This window comes from Giraffa tippelskirchi, chromosome 11, assembly GCF_054371585.1.
Source record: "Giraffa tippelskirchi isolate mGirTip1 chromosome 11, T2T-mGirTip1v1.2.pri, whole genome shotgun sequence".
In the NCBI taxonomy this organism is placed as follows: Eukaryota; Metazoa; Chordata; class Mammalia; order Artiodactyla; family Giraffidae; genus Giraffa; species Giraffa tippelskirchi.
The window spans coordinates 127,665,926-127,682,825 of NC_137285.1; the positions used below are offsets into that span (position 1 = coordinate 127,665,926).

Sequence of the window (16,900 nt, forward strand, 5' to 3'; positions counted from 1 at the left end):
GCAGGCAGGGACCATCAGCCCTGCCATCCCTGTGCGCCTGTGTTCCACCCTCACTGCCCCGTCTCACCTCCTTCCTTTCCTGTCTCTCCTCTCCGTAGAATCCCCTCATCTTTCCCTTCCCGTGGGCCTGGCTAAGCCAGGGTGTGTGTGGGGTGAGCGCTACCCTGCCCGGCACTCATCCCTTTTCTCCTGCACTTTGGGGTCACCAGCCCAAGGTGGAGGCTCGAAAGTCAGAGGATATGGGTTCAAGTCCAGACTCTGCCGTGGAACTTGGGCACATCACCTGCCTGCACTGGGCCTCAGTTCTTTTTTCTGAAAGATGGCAACAGTGAAAAGCCTACCCAGCGAATCCTAAACGTAGACCTCTAGCCAGGTGGTTTGCACACGGCAGGTGCCAGAGACACGAGGGTCTCTCTTGAGAATGAAAGGGGGCTTGTCTGCTTCTCCTTCCTCTTCTCTCTGGCCTGCTAAGCAGTCTCCTCAGCCTTTGGTTAATTATACTGGCATCTTCCAGTTCCTGAGGCAATATTGTTCCTAATGTGGAGGTGAGAAAGTGGGGAGTCAGAGAGGCTGAGTGACTTGTTCAAGCCTTCACTGCCGGCGAAGGGTACAGCTGGGACTGACACCCACAGCAGTCTTGCTCTCAAACTTATGTCTGCCCTAGAAGCCAGCCTAACTTGCCTTGGTTTCCCTCAGCTATGCTGGGAAGTCGGGGCCTGTGTCTTTGGGGAGTGGGGCTTAGGGTGCTGCCCTGAACAGGCCCCATGGTAAGTAGGTTCCGGGGGGCGTGGAGCTGCCAGATGGGGTCTGAGATACACGGGCGGAGATGGGATTGTCTGTCAGGTACCTGGGTGTCCCAGCATCTGTCAGGGCACTTGCTGCTGCTCCCTCCCCTCCTGGAGCCCTTTCCTGGCCACCTCAGTCCAGTCTGTGTCTCCTGCGTTTGGTCAGCACATGGCTGCAAGGTTAGGGTGCTGGACTGCGGGCGCTGAAGGGAGGATGCTCGTGGCGCAACGCCCTCTGCGTCGGGCTCTGTGCCGGGGCTGCATGTGGACTCAAGCCCAGACTCTGCTGTGGGATTTGGCCCTCGTAAGAAATGGACCCACTAGTCCTCATCTGAGGCGGGGGCTAGGTGAGGGGTCTAAGCTGAACTCAGGGATATCAGGGTCATCAGCCAGGGGAGGTGAGCATGGTGTAGCCCTGGGCTTGGTGTAGCCCTTAGGGAACCCCCTGAGGGGGCTTCTATGGTGGCTCAGAGCTTCTGAGCGACTTAACACTTTCTTTGAGGGGGAAGGGGAGGTCAGAGAGGGAGATGGGTCAGGACCAGTGCTAGACACCCTCGAATTCCAGGAAGAGGAGACTGACTGTTCAGGTGTGTGAGGTGCTACAGGGTCTGGGAGGCCGTGTGGGAGAGTCTGGCTTTGGAATTGGAAGGTCACAAGGAGAGGTTGAGGGTCCTCAGGGGAGGTAAGGTCACCAGGATTAAGGAGAGTGCTCCCTGCAGGACTGGAAACCTTGATTCCAGAAGTGCAGTTAAGAAGGCAGAGCCTTGGAGGGAGGAGGCTACATGACTGATTGATGGCTGGAGGGGTCTCCAGGGCCGAGGGTTTTCCACACAGGACAGAGATGATCTCGTAACTCTGGGGGTTTCCCTGGTGGCTCAGACGTAAAGAATCTGCCTGTCAATACAGGAGACCTGTGTTTGATCCCTGGGTCAGGAAGACCTCCTGGAGAAGGAAATGGTAACCTACTCCAGTATTCTTGCCTGGAGAATTACATGGACAGAGGATCCTGGCAGGCTACAGTTCATGGGGTCGCAAAGAGTCAGACACGACTGAGCAACTAACACTTCCTGAGGGTGTGACACCAGCCAGGGGGCTGCTGGATCACCACTAGCCTGACTCTGCCCGGGAGGTCTAGAAAGGCTGGTGGAACAAAGAAAGGGAGGACATGGGTGCGTCCAGGCAGCCCTGATGGCCATTGTGTTTGCACCCCATTGGCCTGTGGGCCTGGCATCACCGCTGAACATCACAAATAAGGAAATTCAGGCTGTGGAGTCAGGTCAGTCATTCCTCTTCCTGCTGTACTTGTACCAGCTGTGTGACCTCAGGCAGGTCTCTCCCCCTCTCTGAGCCTCAATTCTGGCTCGGACAATGGGGATGAAGATGCCCACTTCCCAGGACGGTGGGGAGGGAGTACTCGGGGACCACCTCCTTCAGGATCCTGCGGGCCTCTAGTTCTCAGGAAGTGATGATCTTCCGATCTTCTGTTCTTCCAGGTGCCCGGGAGCTGCCCTCTGTTGCCTCATCTTGGCCTCGCCTCCTGGGGCAGCGTCCACCATGTTCTCCTGCGTGAAGCCGTACGAGGACCAGAACTACTCGGCCCTGAAACGGGCCTGTCTGCGCAGGAAGGTGCTCTTTGAGGACCCCAACTTCCCCGCGACCGACGACTCGCTCTACTATAAGGGCAGCCCAGGGCCCACCGTTAGGTGGAAGCGGCCCAAGGTCAGTGTCTGGTCCGAACTGGAGCTGAGATAGGCAGGCCTAGACCCACCTAGTCTGCAAGGGACAGTGGATGGCTGGGAGGGGTCACTCTGAGGCCCCAGGTGACAGAGAAAATGGAGAGGCTGATGCAGGGCCTGTCTGCTGTCAGATTGCATCTGGATGGGAAGCCAGGAGTTGTTCAGTTGCTCAGTAGTGTCCCACTCTTTGCAACCCCATGGACTGTAGTACACCAGGCTGCCCTGTCCTTCACTACCTCCTAGTTTACTCAAATTTATGTCCATTGAGCCAGTGATGCCATCCAACTATCTTATCCTCTGTTGCCCTCCTCACCTCCTGTCTTCAATTTTTCCCAACATCAGGGTCTTTTCCAGTGAGTCGACTCTTCGCATCAGGTGGCCAAAGTATTAGAGCATCAGCTTCAGCATCAGTCCTTCTAATGAATATTCAGGGTTGATTTCCTTTAGGATTGATTGGTTTGATCTCCTTGCTATCCAAAGGGCTCTCAAGAGTCTTCTCTAGTATTACAGTTCGAAAGCATCGATTCTTTGGCACTCAGCCTTCTTTATGGTCTGACTCTTATATCTGGGCGTGACTACTGGAAAAACCGTAGCTTTGACTATAAGGACCTTTGTCAGCAAAGTGATGGCTCCGCTTTTTAGTACGCTATCTAGGTTTGTCACAGCTTTCCTTCCAAGGAGCAAGTGTCTTTTAATTTAAGGGAGCCAGGAGAATGGTCCCCAATTCTGTAGCCACCACTGCACAGTCAAGACCTTGCCCCCTCCCTGGGCCTCAGCTTCCTTATGAGGGAGGTAGCGCCCTCTGTTCTGCCATCCTCCTCCCAGGGTTGTTTTTGGGATAAAAATGAGGTGATGTGGATGTGATGTTTTTCTAGTACGATTAGAGTGGCATTCAAGTAGAAGGAATTTACTTTGCTGATTATTGCCGTAGTGATTTTGAAAGTTACTTGCTGTACACGGAAAGCATTTTATTACTATGGTTAATCAGTAATAATAGTAGTAGTAAAAAATAAAAGTACTGCATAGAGTTGTTGTGAGCGTTTAAAGAGATGATGCATGCAAGTCTGGCACGGGGCCTGGCACCCATAAGACAGCTGTCATCATTACTGTTGAAATCGGTGAATTATGGAGCATCTGGCTGGAGGCTCCCTCTGTCTTGGCCTGGGTCACTGAGGCTGGAATGTGTTGAACAGAAGTATCTGGCCTCATGGCGTGATCTCATCGTCTTTAACCGTGATTCCTGAGTGAGAGTGGGTGCCCCAGGGGCCTGGGTGAGGACCGAGAGGCTGCTGAAGGCCACCGCCCCAGGTCCCCTCCCCATGGCTCTGTTGTTGACACTGAGAGTTGTTCACCCCAGAGGGACTCAGTGCTGGAGACAGTGATGGACCTGGGTGCCTGGAGCCAGGGAGACTCCCCCTGCCTGGTACTCAGAGGTACTCAGAGGAGGCATCGCAGAGCTGAAGGGTGAGAGGGTATGGTGTGAGAAAGACCTGAGCTTGAAGCCCTCAGGCTTATTTGGGACTAGCTTGGGGAGAGGAGTTCCAGGGCCCTGGGCTTGGTGGAGCTGAGCCAGGCCAGCTGTGCTCTGAGGCAGTGGGAATCACAGGCCAGATTCTCAACAGCGTTTTCACGGGCAGATTTGCACTTTACGAAGTTTCCTCCAGCCCCCTGGACCTTTGGGGAAAGTGAAATTTAGTTTTTAATGTTCCTCTCATAGGCTAGGGTCTCAAGTCCCTTCCAAGGCAAAAAATCCTATTTTCTTGGACTAGGATACTTAAAAGGTAGGCAAACTGAGTCCAAGAAGGGCAGGCACATGCCTCGATCACTCAGGGGGCCGGGAGCAGAGCCAGGCGGGGACCCAGCAGTCCTGCCTCCCCTGGCCCACTCGCCCAGCTCCAGAGAGAGCCTCCCTCGTGCCCCAGGGACTTCCACCCTCTGAGCTGCACTGCCTTGGTTCTCCGAGCTCCCAGCCGCCTCCTGGCCTGGCCTGGCCTGGGACTCCTGTCCTTGGCGCACCCCCAACCCCCATACCTCCTCCCTCCTCTTTGTTTGGTGGATGGGGAAGGAGACCAGCCTTAAAAGGCCTTTGTGAGGCTTTCGGTGCAGGGGAGACACTGGAGCCCTCTGCCCTCCTCTCACCCCACTCCCTCATGGCCCGCCTCCTGACCCTCTCCTGCCCTCTGGCCATCACCCAGGCATTTTAGATCTTGTGGCTCTGGAAGGAAGCTGCTGAGGCACGACCAGGGATGGTTAGGTTTGATATGGTGAGAAGAGGAAACGCCAGGCTGCCTGGGCTCAGCAGCCTCTTGCTGTGTGACCCTGGTGGAGTCACCTGCCCTCTCTGGGCTCCTCAGCCTGCCAGTTCGGGAGTCCTGCCGTGCACACTCTCCTGCACTGCCTTCCTCACTGGGCTTGGTGCCCAGTCCTCCATAGACATGCAAAGAGGAGGAACAGAGCTGCCCCGCCTGTCGAGGGCTGGCTGTGGAGGCGGGTGACAGGCAGCGTGTGGCGGTTGGTATTGAGAAGGAGGTGACAGAGTGGGGCCCAGGGGCAGTTGTGGGGGATCAGTTCTGGTTTGGAAGGCAGCTCAGGGCCAGGCACTGCTGAGTGGTGTGCAATGAGGGGGTGAGACGGTGTGGACCTGGGTGTGAGGGATGGGCGTGTGTACGCAGCCCTGCTCCATGGACAGGATGCAGGACATTGGTTTGGTGCAGCTGGAAGTTGCTGCCTTGCCTCGGGTGGGTGTGGCGGGGCCAGCCCAGTGGGGTGACCATTAACTCCCAGCTGTTTGGCCCTGGGCCAGTGAGAAGGAACTTTGGCCTGAAGAGCCACGTTTCTATGGAGTTCCACTTCCTGGGTCCTGTGACCTGACTGTTTACAGATAGAACAAAAACCCAACTTTCTGGAAGGCCCAGGGGAAGCCATTATCACTCCAGTCCCACCCCCAGCACCTTCTCTAGACGTGAGTCTGGTATCATCTGTCTGGTATTGTGGCCTTTCTGCTCTTGGGGGATCTTCTCAGTCAGCCGCCCTACCTGCCAGCCTCCTTCCTCTTTTTCCCAAAACAGAATGAGGAAGCTGGCCTTGGAGCCAGATGGCCTCAGCCCTATCCTCCAGGAGGTGTGACCTTGAACGAATCACTTTCCTTCCGGGGCCTGGGCTGCCTGCTCTGTGAATGGGGAGGAGTTCTTCCTTCGCCTGGTGTCTGGAGGTTGAGAGTCCTGAGGTACTTGTGCTATTAGACACACAGAGGCGGATGACAAACTTCCTGCCCTCAGCCGGCTGCTCCAGTGAGCCTGGTGTTGGGGACCCAGAGTCAGTCCTGCTCGGAAGCCCCACCTCTTGTGGGCTCTCTGGACCCAAAGCACCTGCCTCAGCCTGCACCTTTCTCCTCCTCCTCCCAGCTGTAGTGTTTCTTGGTTCTCTACCATTCAGTAAACATTTGCTGGGCGCCTCCCTCAGGGACCTAACTGGGGAGATAAGAGGAGATAAGAGACTGGAGGAGAGGGCCTATGACTCAGGGGAAGTCCCAAGGGGATGGGTAGATGGAGGGGGGCTTCCTCTTTTCTCAGGCCCAAGGCCTTCGTACTGCTGCTTCTCCTCCCTGTGGGGTAGACCCCCGCCATGTCCCCCCATGCTCTGCCTTCCCCAGTCTCTGGGGATATGCCTCAGGTCCTTTGGAATCAAGAAGGGAACAAATCGGGGTCCCACAAGCGGACGTCCGTTTTGGAACCGCCCAGATTCTCGCACGGTGGCCTGGTGGTCTCCAGCCCTGTGTCTGGGGCTCAGACTCACACCAGCACCTGGAGAAGACCCTGCTCCCTGGCCGTGCTGAGCGTTAGGCTCCTTTATGACATGAGATGAGCAGTTTGTGCCAAGTCCAGCCATCTGGGCCTCTGCTCTGCCTGGGAATGACCCCTCCTGGGTACATGTGGGGTGGCCTTTCAGGAGGGGATTGCCGTGGGAGCATAGGCTGGGGAGGCAGGTCTGTGGCAGAGGTGACGGGGCACAAGCTGTAACTTCTGCCCTGTTTTCCATCCCAGGCAGAGGTCCCACTTTCTTCCTGGGCCTCAGTTTCCCCGGTAGTCTAATCGATTCCGGCTGTGATCTCAGATTCCGGGAGGGAGGTGACTGGGGTGAAGGTGGATGGACGATGAGAGAGGGTGAGGGCAGAAGGGCTGAAGCTGCCCCCGACCTGCTGACTAGCTGCCCCCCTCTTTCTACACCAGGCCTGGAAACCTGAAGTTCAGGTTCGGGGAGGAGGTGGTTATGGGCTGTGACCTGTGTCCTCTGGAGGTGGTCTAATAGGCTGGGAGGGACCGAGAGGTGAGAGGTGACCACAGGAGCAGGAGGCTGGGCCCCAGAGAGAGGTCCATTGACCACCGAGGAGCGGTCGCCCCAGCCCTAGGGGTGGCCTTGCCCAGAACCTGCCAAGCCCTGTCCCTGACACTGGCAGTGGGCAGAGCCAGGCCTGGGTCCTGCCTTGGAGCTTGCAGGCTGGTGGGGGAGATTCCAAGGTAAACCTCAGTGTGGGCAGTGATGGGAGGGAGCACAGGTGGCTGATGTTGTCAGAAGTGGCATCTGTCTCCAGGCTGTGGCCAGATCCCCTCTTGGGGGGAATTAGGAGTTTCCATTCCATTCCCCTTTGGAGCCTCCCTGCCCTCAGTCCTCTCCATGCTTGCTCTGCTGGCGTCACCACCTCCAGGCAGCCTCCTCTGATCTCTCCTTGTGTTCCTGCTATCACTGCTGGGCTCACATGGAAGGTTACCCTCAGACTTCTCCTCCAGGGCTCTGCCTGTGGGCTGGGGATTTTCTGACTGGCTCTGTGCTCCGTGCCTAGCTGATGGCCCAGGACAGGTCGGAGGACAAACAGGGGTCTTGAGAAGTCAGGCCCTATAGTGACAAGGGTGAGGGTCTGTGTTGCCCCTGACCCCTTGGTCTTATTGCCATAAAGCAAGTCCCCCACGCTGGGCTAAGGACAAGTGCAGGAGGATGGGGAAGGGACAGCGGCTTTGTCACTCACAAGTCCTGGTCCAGATGGAGGCTCCGGAGCTAACTGTTTAGGCTGGAGTCTCAGTTCACCTCTTCCTCCATGGCCTTTCACAAATGACTTAATCTCTGTGCCTTGGTTTCCTCATCTTTAAATTGGAGATGTTAACCATACCTGTCTCACAGGATTGTTCTGCACAGCTAGGCACACAACTGGTGCCCAGTCATTGCAGAGTGTTTCTGATTGTTCCGTTCAGTGTGTCCCAAGGTGGCCCCAGATGCCTCCTACCTCTAGCGGTTTCTCTGTCTTAAGCTGGCAGACCCACGCCTCTCCTGGTAATGGGAACACACCCTAGACCACCTCCTCCTCTCTGCTCCCTCCCGGACTGGAGGGTTTGCCCCGGCTCTGTGCTCCCTCACAGTGAGTCAGGGCAGGGCTGAGACTGGAACCAGGACTCCTGACCCCCCAAGCTCAGTCTCTTCCAGGGGCCAGAGCCCTGTTCTGGGGCGGGAGGGACAGGTGGGGGTGGCTGGACCCGCCCACAGGCTGCCTTGGATATGCGGCTTAGTGAGGAGGAGAGCTCCGTTCCAAGGGCTAGGCTCTGTCTCATCCGTCCACTTGCCCCATGACCCTGCACGTCACCACCTGCTGCCGGACCTTGGCATCCTCGTCTGTGGAATGGGTGGTCCAGTCTCTGGGCAGGGCCCAGCAGGGGGAGGGATGCCTTGGAGATCACTTCCTGGGATGCCAGGCAGCAGCTGTCTCTTCCCATGGTGGGGATATGACTGGGTCCTCCAGGTATGAAGCCTGCCTCCACACTTGTCCTGCTGACCCTAGGGAGGCAGATGCTGAGTCATGGCTTCCTCTGACTAAGCTTAGCATGGCAGGCTGGGCCTGGGAGATAAGATAAGGAGGGCTTCCCGAGAGTTTACTGTGTTTTCAGCCTCACTGGGTTTCTGTGACCTGGGGCAGTGTTACTCAGACCTGTTGCATTCCATGTCCGTACTCTGGGGGAGCCGCCTTGCAGCTTGGCCCTGGGTCACCCTGAAATCCCATCTGGAGTGCTCATGCCCTCAGTCCGGCCCTGCCAAACTCTTGATTTCCCCAGGCAGAGGTGGCAACAGGAGTCCTTAACACCTTAGTGAGAGCTGATAGCTCTTTGCCCCATGTTCCCCTGCCTCAACCCACTCCAGTATTCTTCCCTGGAGAATTTCATGGACAGAGGAGCATGGTGGGCTACATACAGTCCATGGGGTCACAAAGAGTCGGATGCTACTGAGTAACACTTTCACTTTCCCCCTGCCTCTGTGACCTGTGGAGTACTTACAAAGTACTCACTGTATGAATACTCGGCCTCTATGACCTGTGGAGTCCTTACAGAGCCGTGCAAGCATAATAGTCTGCCTCCTTTGCACTGGGCAGGAGGCTCAGAGAGGTTGAGCCATTGGCCCAAAGTTGCACAGCACGAATTTGAAGTCTGTCTTCCTGACTCTGCTACCCTCTGCTGGCTGCTTGCGGTAGGACCTCGATAGCTCTGTGGGCACTGAACTGGTTTAGGAGCAGCCACTGAAATGGAAGCAGGCTTGTGCTGTGTGGCTGGGGCATGTTATTCAACCTATCTGGGCCTCAGTTTCCTCATCTGTAAAATGAGCACAGTGCCCACCTCTCAGGACCATGCATGGTGAGGCTACATCACGGTGCCAGCAGGAAGGAAGGCATGCCTCAGTGTTTATTTACCTCCCCCACCCACTATTGTCGCACCTCCCCTTCTCCCGCTTGGAGAGCAGCAGTAGAGTGAAGAAGCTGATGGGTGAGGAGGAGGGGTCTGGGGAGGCACTCTGGGAACTCTGGGGGTATCTGCTCAGTTCTGCTTGGCTTTGGCTTGCTGTGTGCCCTTGAAAGTCACTGCCTCTCTCTGAACCTCCATTCCTTATCCATAAAATAGAATAGCAATGCCACATTTATACTTCCAGAGATATCTAGAAGAGTCAGATTCATAGAGTCAGAAAGTACATTGGTAGATGCCCCAGGGGCCAGGTAGGGGGATGGAGAGGGGGGATGGGGAGTTAAGTGTTTAATGAGGCTAGAGATTCAGTTTAGGAAGGTGAAAAATCCGGGAGATGGATGATAGTGAACGTTGCCCAGCAGTGTGAATGTACTTAATGCCTCTGAACCATACAGTTAAATATTGTTAAAATGCTGTGTTTTATATTATGTGACTTTTACCACAGTAAAAAAAAAAAAAAACATAAAAAAGAAATAAAATGGAAACAAAACCAAGGCCACACTGCTTGGGTGGGGTGAAGGTCAGATGAGACAGGCCGAGGGTGCACCCACATGGGCTCTGGCATGGTCGTCTGTCTCCCCGTTTCTCCCCGCCCTTTGCACTCATCATGTGTTATTTTGGTGTGTTTCTGCCCTGTACCTTGCCCCACCTGGTGATCATGGGCCCCTGAGAGCTGGCAGGGATGGGCCCACAGGGCTGCTGGTGCTGGAGAATGATGGACACTGAGTCCTTGCTGGTCAGGGAAGACCACAGGGGGCAGGAGGAAGGTGGTGGCCCTGGTCCAGCCCCCCAAAGTCCTTCCACAGCATTGCTCATCATCCAGACTCTTGGCAGAGGAGCAGAGTCAGGGGAGGGGAGGGGGGCTTTCAGAGCGGCCCTAGGGGAAGCTGGGTTTGGAGAGGCTTGACACAGGGCCCCAGCTGTCCAGGGCAGGCAGGCGGATCTCCACGCAGACAGTGAAGTCTCCTCTCGGCTTCTCTGCAGGACATCTGCGAGGACCCCCGCCTCTTTGTGGACGGCATCAGCTCCCACGACCTGCACCAGGGCCAGGTGGGCAACTGCTGGTTTGTGGCGGCCTGCTCATCCCTTGCTTCCCGCGAGTCACTGTGGCAAAAGGTGAGGCCTGGGTAGGGTGGGGGTGCTGGGGAGACTTAATCAGCCTGGTGCCCTCACCACCAGATGGGGGAGGTGGGGCCAGAATGAGTAGGTGAGACTTGATGACAGCCTGAGCTGGGGTGGGGTGATGCCAGGGCTCCCCAATATTGGCTGAACCTCAGAATTGCCTTCTCTTCCCCCGCCACTCAGGGGTGGGTGCTGGGAATCTATAGCTCCCAATTCTGACACATCCCCCTGTGACTCTTGGGGGGCCCACAGTGTGCCTGGAGCCACTTGGCACAATAGGCACCTATGAAATGTGGGAGCTGCTTGGATCGTGCCATGTGGAGCCACCACTACCTGGGGCTCAGGAGACCCCTGTCAGGATCTGCTGTGTACCTTGGCCAGTCCTTCTCCTTCTCAGGGCCTCACTCTTCTCACTTGTTTAGTGGGAGAGATGCAGACAATCCCGTGTCGTGATTCATGGTTCCAAGCAGCCAGTGTTCTGGACCAGGACGATCGGGTTTTCGGGTGCAAAGAAAGGACTCGAGGTCCCGACATTTCGCCCTCTTGTGGATGCATTTGGCGGTGCAGCTCTTAAATCCAACAGAGTTCCCTGCAGGGGAGGTGGGAAGGCTGGGAGGCTGGAATTGTGATTGCTCAAGAATCATTGACAGGGACTGCCTCCTGGGTTCCCACGCCAGCAAATACAAGTCATCGCCCATTTCTCATTCCTATCCTTCCTGCTTTTTCTGTAGAGCAGGGCTTAAGAGCACCGGGCACCTGAGTCTTCTGGGCTCAGGTGGGAGTCCCAGCCTCGCCATTTCGTAGCTTTATAATTAGCCTCAGGTTACTCATCCAAAAAGTTGGGGTATCCGAGTAGCTCCCTCTCGGGCAGTTGTGAGGGTGGAACGAGGTACTGTCCTTAAAGGGCCTTGCCCAGTGCGGTGCTGGTGGAGTGGTGCCTGTGAGAGCCAGTGCTGTGATAATTCAGATTCCCATCATGGGTGCAAGCAGGGTGCAAATAGCAGGTGAGTTTGTTCTCATCCCTCAGTCTTCAGAGGGTGCCGTGCCCTTGCCCCAGGCTTGGACTGTCGTAGGTGTCTCTGTTGTCACGTCTTCTAAACAGGGGTGTGACCTCTCAAAGCCACCCTAAGCGGGCATGCCTGGGACCTGGCCCCAGTGGTCCTGTGGGATACAGGAAGCTTTTTGCCCTAGGGCCCTCGGCAGAGGCTGCTGCTAAGACCTGCTGACGTGGGCGGTCAAGGGGCATCCGAGCTGAGAGGGCCTCCGAGAGCCTCATGGCCCAGAGACGGTGGGGGCCCGGTGCTATTCTCTGGGGGGAGAGTTGCCCTCCCCCTCCCCCTCCAGGCTCCAGTCCCCTGCTCTGAACCCAGAGCAAGGTGTGCAGCCTCCAAGCCAGGTAGGGCTCAGTCTGGGGCTGGCCATGGCGCTTGGGAACCTGTGGGGCTGGCCCTACACCTCCCCCTTGCCCTGTAATTGCCTGTTTATCTTTGATCTCCCCTCTTGAGGTGAGCTCCCCAGGGGCAGAGCTGGTCTAACATATCTTCTCTCTGAGCCCAGCAGGAGCCTGGCACAGAGAGGGCTCAAGAAAGTTTTGAGAACCCAGCCCTTCCCCAGACTGTTGGACCTCATGACTGGCAAGCAGCCCCACAGTAGGCCTTGCTGTCTCAGGCTTCCTGGGGGCCTGCAGTGGGGCTGGAGCCTGGTCCTCTGTGTCCTTCCCTGGGAATGGGCTGTCTGGTTATTTGTAGAGAGAAGCCCCAGCTTGCTATGGGCCCTGCCCTGGGCCTGGCCCCTGGTGAATCTCCCCACCTAGTAAGCGGAAAAAGGGGCCCTGGACCCGCAGACAGCAGGCTTGTCATTGTGCTGTGTGACGGCGGGCAGGCCTGTGTTTATCTCTGGGCTGCACGTTCTTCCTGCAGGGTGTTTCAGGGCACCCACCTGGCTGGTCTGGAGGCTTCGGGGGTGGAATCTCCAGGAGCTTGGGTCCCCAGGAGGTTGGGGCAGGGCGGGCTGCACCAGACTAATTGCGCTCTGCCTTCTGGTGCTGCTGTGGTGACAGCCCCTGGGTCCTGGCAGGAGGCACGAGGCCCCGGGGAGCTCATTACTGTTTCTTGCCTCCCGTCCTGTCCCTGCTGACTGGGCCCTGTTTGTTGTCACCCCTCACTTGCTGGGCCTGTTGCCCTGCAGGGCCTCCCCTGCCCCGCCCTGTTTTCATCGTGGAATGGGGTGGGGTGCACCCTTGCTCCCCCTCCTGCCTCACACTCTGGGGGTGCTGAGCCTCAGATGCAGGCACGTCATGCCCTTGACACACATGCACCCTCCTCCAGGAAGCCACTCCTTTACAACAGAGCCTCGGGCCAACAGGCATAGGATTTGAACCAGCCAAACCTGGGTTTGCTTTTGGTTGGGTTTCTTGCTAGTTGTGTGACCTGGGGCAGGTCACATTCCTGCGTGTGACCTCTGTGTAAACCTGATCTTTCCAGTCCCCAGGGTGGTGGTGGGGTTAAAGGAGCTCATGGGGTGGGAGTGGGGGTAAGTCCATGGCATTTAGTGGCAACCTGCGTGCATTAAATGCCCACCCCATCCGGCGCCCCTCCTCTGGGCTCCCACCTGTTTCTCTGTTCTTCTGGACACTTCTTGACAGCAGCAACCCCCACCCCAAGGGATCCTTAGTGGGAGCATTATTGCCTCCACAACATGACTGTATGTTCCCTGAGGGCAGGGCAGTGGACTTCAGGTGACCAAGTTTTGTGGACCAGAAGTCAGGATGTAAGAGTAGGGTGGGGCATTTGCCATTAGCCTGGCCTGGCCCACCCCAGGTGAGTTCACCTCCTTGGGAGCCTGGCTTGGGTGCGGGGGCAGGTGTGATCCCTGCGCTGAGCCATAGGGTGCCCAGGCCCAGGAGGAGTCAGCTGCTCCCCTGGCCGGAGTAGAGCAGGAGGAGAAACTCAGTGGGGTGCCTGCGTGTCTGAGAGTGAGTGGTGGGAGCTGGGCATCCTGGGCCAGGGCCTGGGGGAGGCACCTAGCGGCAGGGTTGAGCAGTCTTTTGTGCTGTGCTAAGTCACTTCAGTCATGTCCGACTCTATGTGATCCCGTGGACTGTAGCCCGCCAGGCTCCTCTGTCCATGGGATTCTCCAGGCACGCATACTGGAGTGAGTTGCCATGCCCTCTTCCAGGGGATCTTCCTGACCCAGAGATGGAACCTGCGTCTCTTATGGCTCCTGCATTGGCAGGCAGGTTCTTTACCACTAGTGCCACCTGGGAAGCCTGAGCAGTCTTTTGATTCCATTTAAAAATGTTTCCCCTGCCACACCTGCACTGCTGAGCAGTCCCTGCCCTTTAGCATATGGCAGTTCATTCACCACATGGAAACTGAGCACCAACTCTGTACCATTGTGGGTACCAGGGACAGGTACCAATTTGCCAGCAAATTTGGAAAACTCACCAGTGGCCACAGGACTGGAAGAAGTCAGTTTTCACTCCAGTCCCAAAGAAAGGCAATGCCAAAGAATGTTAAAACTACCGCACGGTTGCATTAATTTCACATGTTAGCAAATGCTCAAAATTCTCCAAGCTAGGCTTCAACAGTATGTTGACCGAGAACTTCCAGATGTTCAAGCTGGATTTAGAAAAGGGAGAGGAAGCAGAGATCAAATTGCTAACATCCATTGAATCATAGAAAAAGCAAGAGAATTCCAGAAAAACATCTATTTATGCTTCATTGACTATGCTAAAGCTTTTGACTGTGTGGATCACAACAAACTGTGGAAAATTCTTTAAGAGATGGGAATACCAGACCACCTTACCTGCCTCCTGAGAAATCTGTATGCAGGTCAAGAAGCAACAGTTAGAACTGGACATGGAACAACAGCCTGGTTCCAAATAGGAAAAGGAGTACGTCAAGGCTGTATATTGTCACCCTGCTTATTTAACTTATATGCAGAGTACATCATGAGAAATGCCAGGCTGGATGAAGCACAAGCTGGAATCAAGATTGCTGAGAGAAATAGCAACAATCTCAGATATGCAGATGACACTACCCTTATGGCAGAAAGCAAAGAAGAACTAAAGAGCCTCTTGATGAAAGTGAAAGAAGAGTGAAAAAGCTGGTTTAAAAACTCAACATTCAAAAAACGAAGATCATGGCATCTAGTCTCATCACTTCATGACAGACAGATGGGGAAACAATGGAAACAATGAGAGATTTTATTTTCTTGGACTCCAGAATCACTGCAAATGGTGACTGCAGCCATGAAATTAAAAGACGCTTGCTCCTTGGAAGAAAAGCTGTGACCAACCTAGAAAGCATATTAAAAAGCAGAGACATTAAAAATGCGAGACAGAATAAGAGACACAGATGCATGGAACAATTTTATGGACTCTGAGGGGGAAGGTGAGGGTGGGACGTTCTGGGAGAATAGCATTGAAACATGTATATTATCATATGTGAAACAGAACACCATTCCATGTTCGATGCATGTGACAAGGGCTCAGGGCCGGGGCAATGGGATGATCCAGAAGGATGGGATGGGGAGGGAGGTGGGTGGGGGGTCCAGGAAGGGGAACACATGTAAACCCATGGCTGATTCATGTCAATGTATGGCAAAAACTATTACAATATTGTAAAGTAATTAGCCCCCCCCCCCCCAAAAAAAAAAAAGCAGAGACATTACTTTGCCAACAAAGGTCTGTCTAGTCAAAGCTACGGTTTTTCCAGTAGTCACGTGAGAGTTGGACCATAAAAAAGGCTGAGCACCAAAGAATTGATGCTTTTGAACTGTGGTGTTGGAGGAGACTCTTGAGAGTCCCTTGGACTGCAAGGAGATCCAACCAGTCCATCCTAAAGGAAATCAGTCCTGAATGTTCATTGGAAAGACTGATGCTAAAGCTGAAACTCCAATACTTTGGCCACTTGATGTGAAGAACTGACTCATTTTAAAAGACCCTGATGCTGGGAAAGATTGAAGGCGGGAGGAGAAGGGGCCAACAGAGGATGAGATGGTTGGAATGCATCACTGACTCAATGGACATGAGTCTGAGCAAGCTCAGGGAGATGGTGAGGGACAAGCAGGCCTGGCGTGCTGCAGTCCATGGGGTTGCAAAGAGTCGGACACGACTGAGTGACCGAACAACAAAATGCTTGTGGTCCACGAGGGGCCTCCCCGGTGGCTCAGTGGTGAAGAATCTGCCTATATTTCAGGAGACCTAGGCTCGATCCCTGGGTCAGGAAGATCCCCTGGAAGAGGGCATGGCAACCCAGTCCAATATTCTTGCCTGGAGAATCCCACCAACAGAGGAGCCTGGCGGGCTACAGTCTCTGGGGTCGCAATGAGTCAGACACAACTAAAGCGACTGAACACACACATGGTTCACTAGACCCTTGACTGTTTTCAGTTATTACACTTTGGCCTGTGCTTCTGTCCTTTCTCTGTGTGTGGCATGTCATGGCAGCTTCCCTTTTCCATCACCGCACCCCCAACTACACTCATGTACTCCATTTCTTCCGTTTGCCCACATGTAATAGCTGAGCTCCTGGTTCCCCCTCAGATACTGAGTATATAAACATTTCTCAGATTCTTCCATGGCCTTAAGCCTCCTGGGGGAAACTGAGGCTCGATACAGGTGTAATAAGTGGTGGGATTTTAGTAGAGGAGATTCCTGGGCATGTGGCTGCCATGCAGTGCAGGGCTGAGGCAGGGCCAGCAGGCAGGAATCATCTGGGTCAGTGATTCTCCCATCCAAGTACTAACCAGGCCTGACTCTGCTTAGCTTCCTAGATCAGATGAGATTGGGCGCATTCAGGGTGGTATGGCTGTAGACTGGGTTAGTGATTCTCAGAACATAGTTCCTGGACTAGCAGCATCAGCATCACCCGGGATGAAATGCAGATTCTCAGGCCTCGTCAGAGACAGATTAAATCTGAAACTCTGGGGTGGGGCCCAGCAAACTGTGTTTTAAGTCCTGCAGGTGACTGTGATGCTCCCTAAAGTTTGAGAACATGGGTCTAGGTGAGAGATGGTGGCTGGGCTGGGGAGGAGAGTTTTCAGGGTAATTGACAGGCCTTGGCAATTGGGTGTGGAGGGGTAAAGGTGAGGCTGTTTTGAGCAGGGCTCCGAGGTTTGGCTTAATGAAATGAAAAGGGTGAAAGTGTTAGTCACTCAGTCGTGTCTACTCTTTGTGATCCGTCGGGCTGTAGCCCACCAGGTTCCTCTGTCCATGGAATTCTCCAGGCAAGGATACTGGAATGGGTTGCCAAATCTCAAATTGGTGGGCCCCTCTGGTACTTGTTCCCCACCGCCCCCAGTCCTGCCAGGGGTTCTTCAGCTTTTCCCCACCTTGAGCACTTGCCCCCCACCTCTGGTCCTCTTACTGCCTGTAAGTAATGCTCCCTCTTCACAACAAGTCAGCTCCCGGCCCATCCGTGGTAGCCAGGGCCGTTGCCACAGCAATTGACATCAGCAGCTGGTCCCCGAGGAGCCT

General features: G+C 55.1%; 1 protein-coding gene across 2 annotated transcripts in view; it reads left to right on the forward strand.

Annotated features, from left to right (window-relative positions):
• The window catches only part of CAPN5 (calpain 5), a 56,681-nt gene that overhangs the window by 13,363 nt on the left and 26,418 nt on the right, over positions 1 to 16,900 (forward strand). For both annotated transcript variants that reach the window (XM_081543177.1, XM_081543178.1), the window contains exons 2-3: positions 2,279 to 2,504; positions 10,282 to 10,413. In XM_081543177.1, coding sequence (XP_081399303.1) covers positions 2,279 to 2,504; positions 10,282 to 10,413 — 358 coding nt within the window. The remainder of the gene's footprint in view (positions 1 to 2,278; positions 2,505 to 10,281; positions 10,414 to 16,900) is intronic.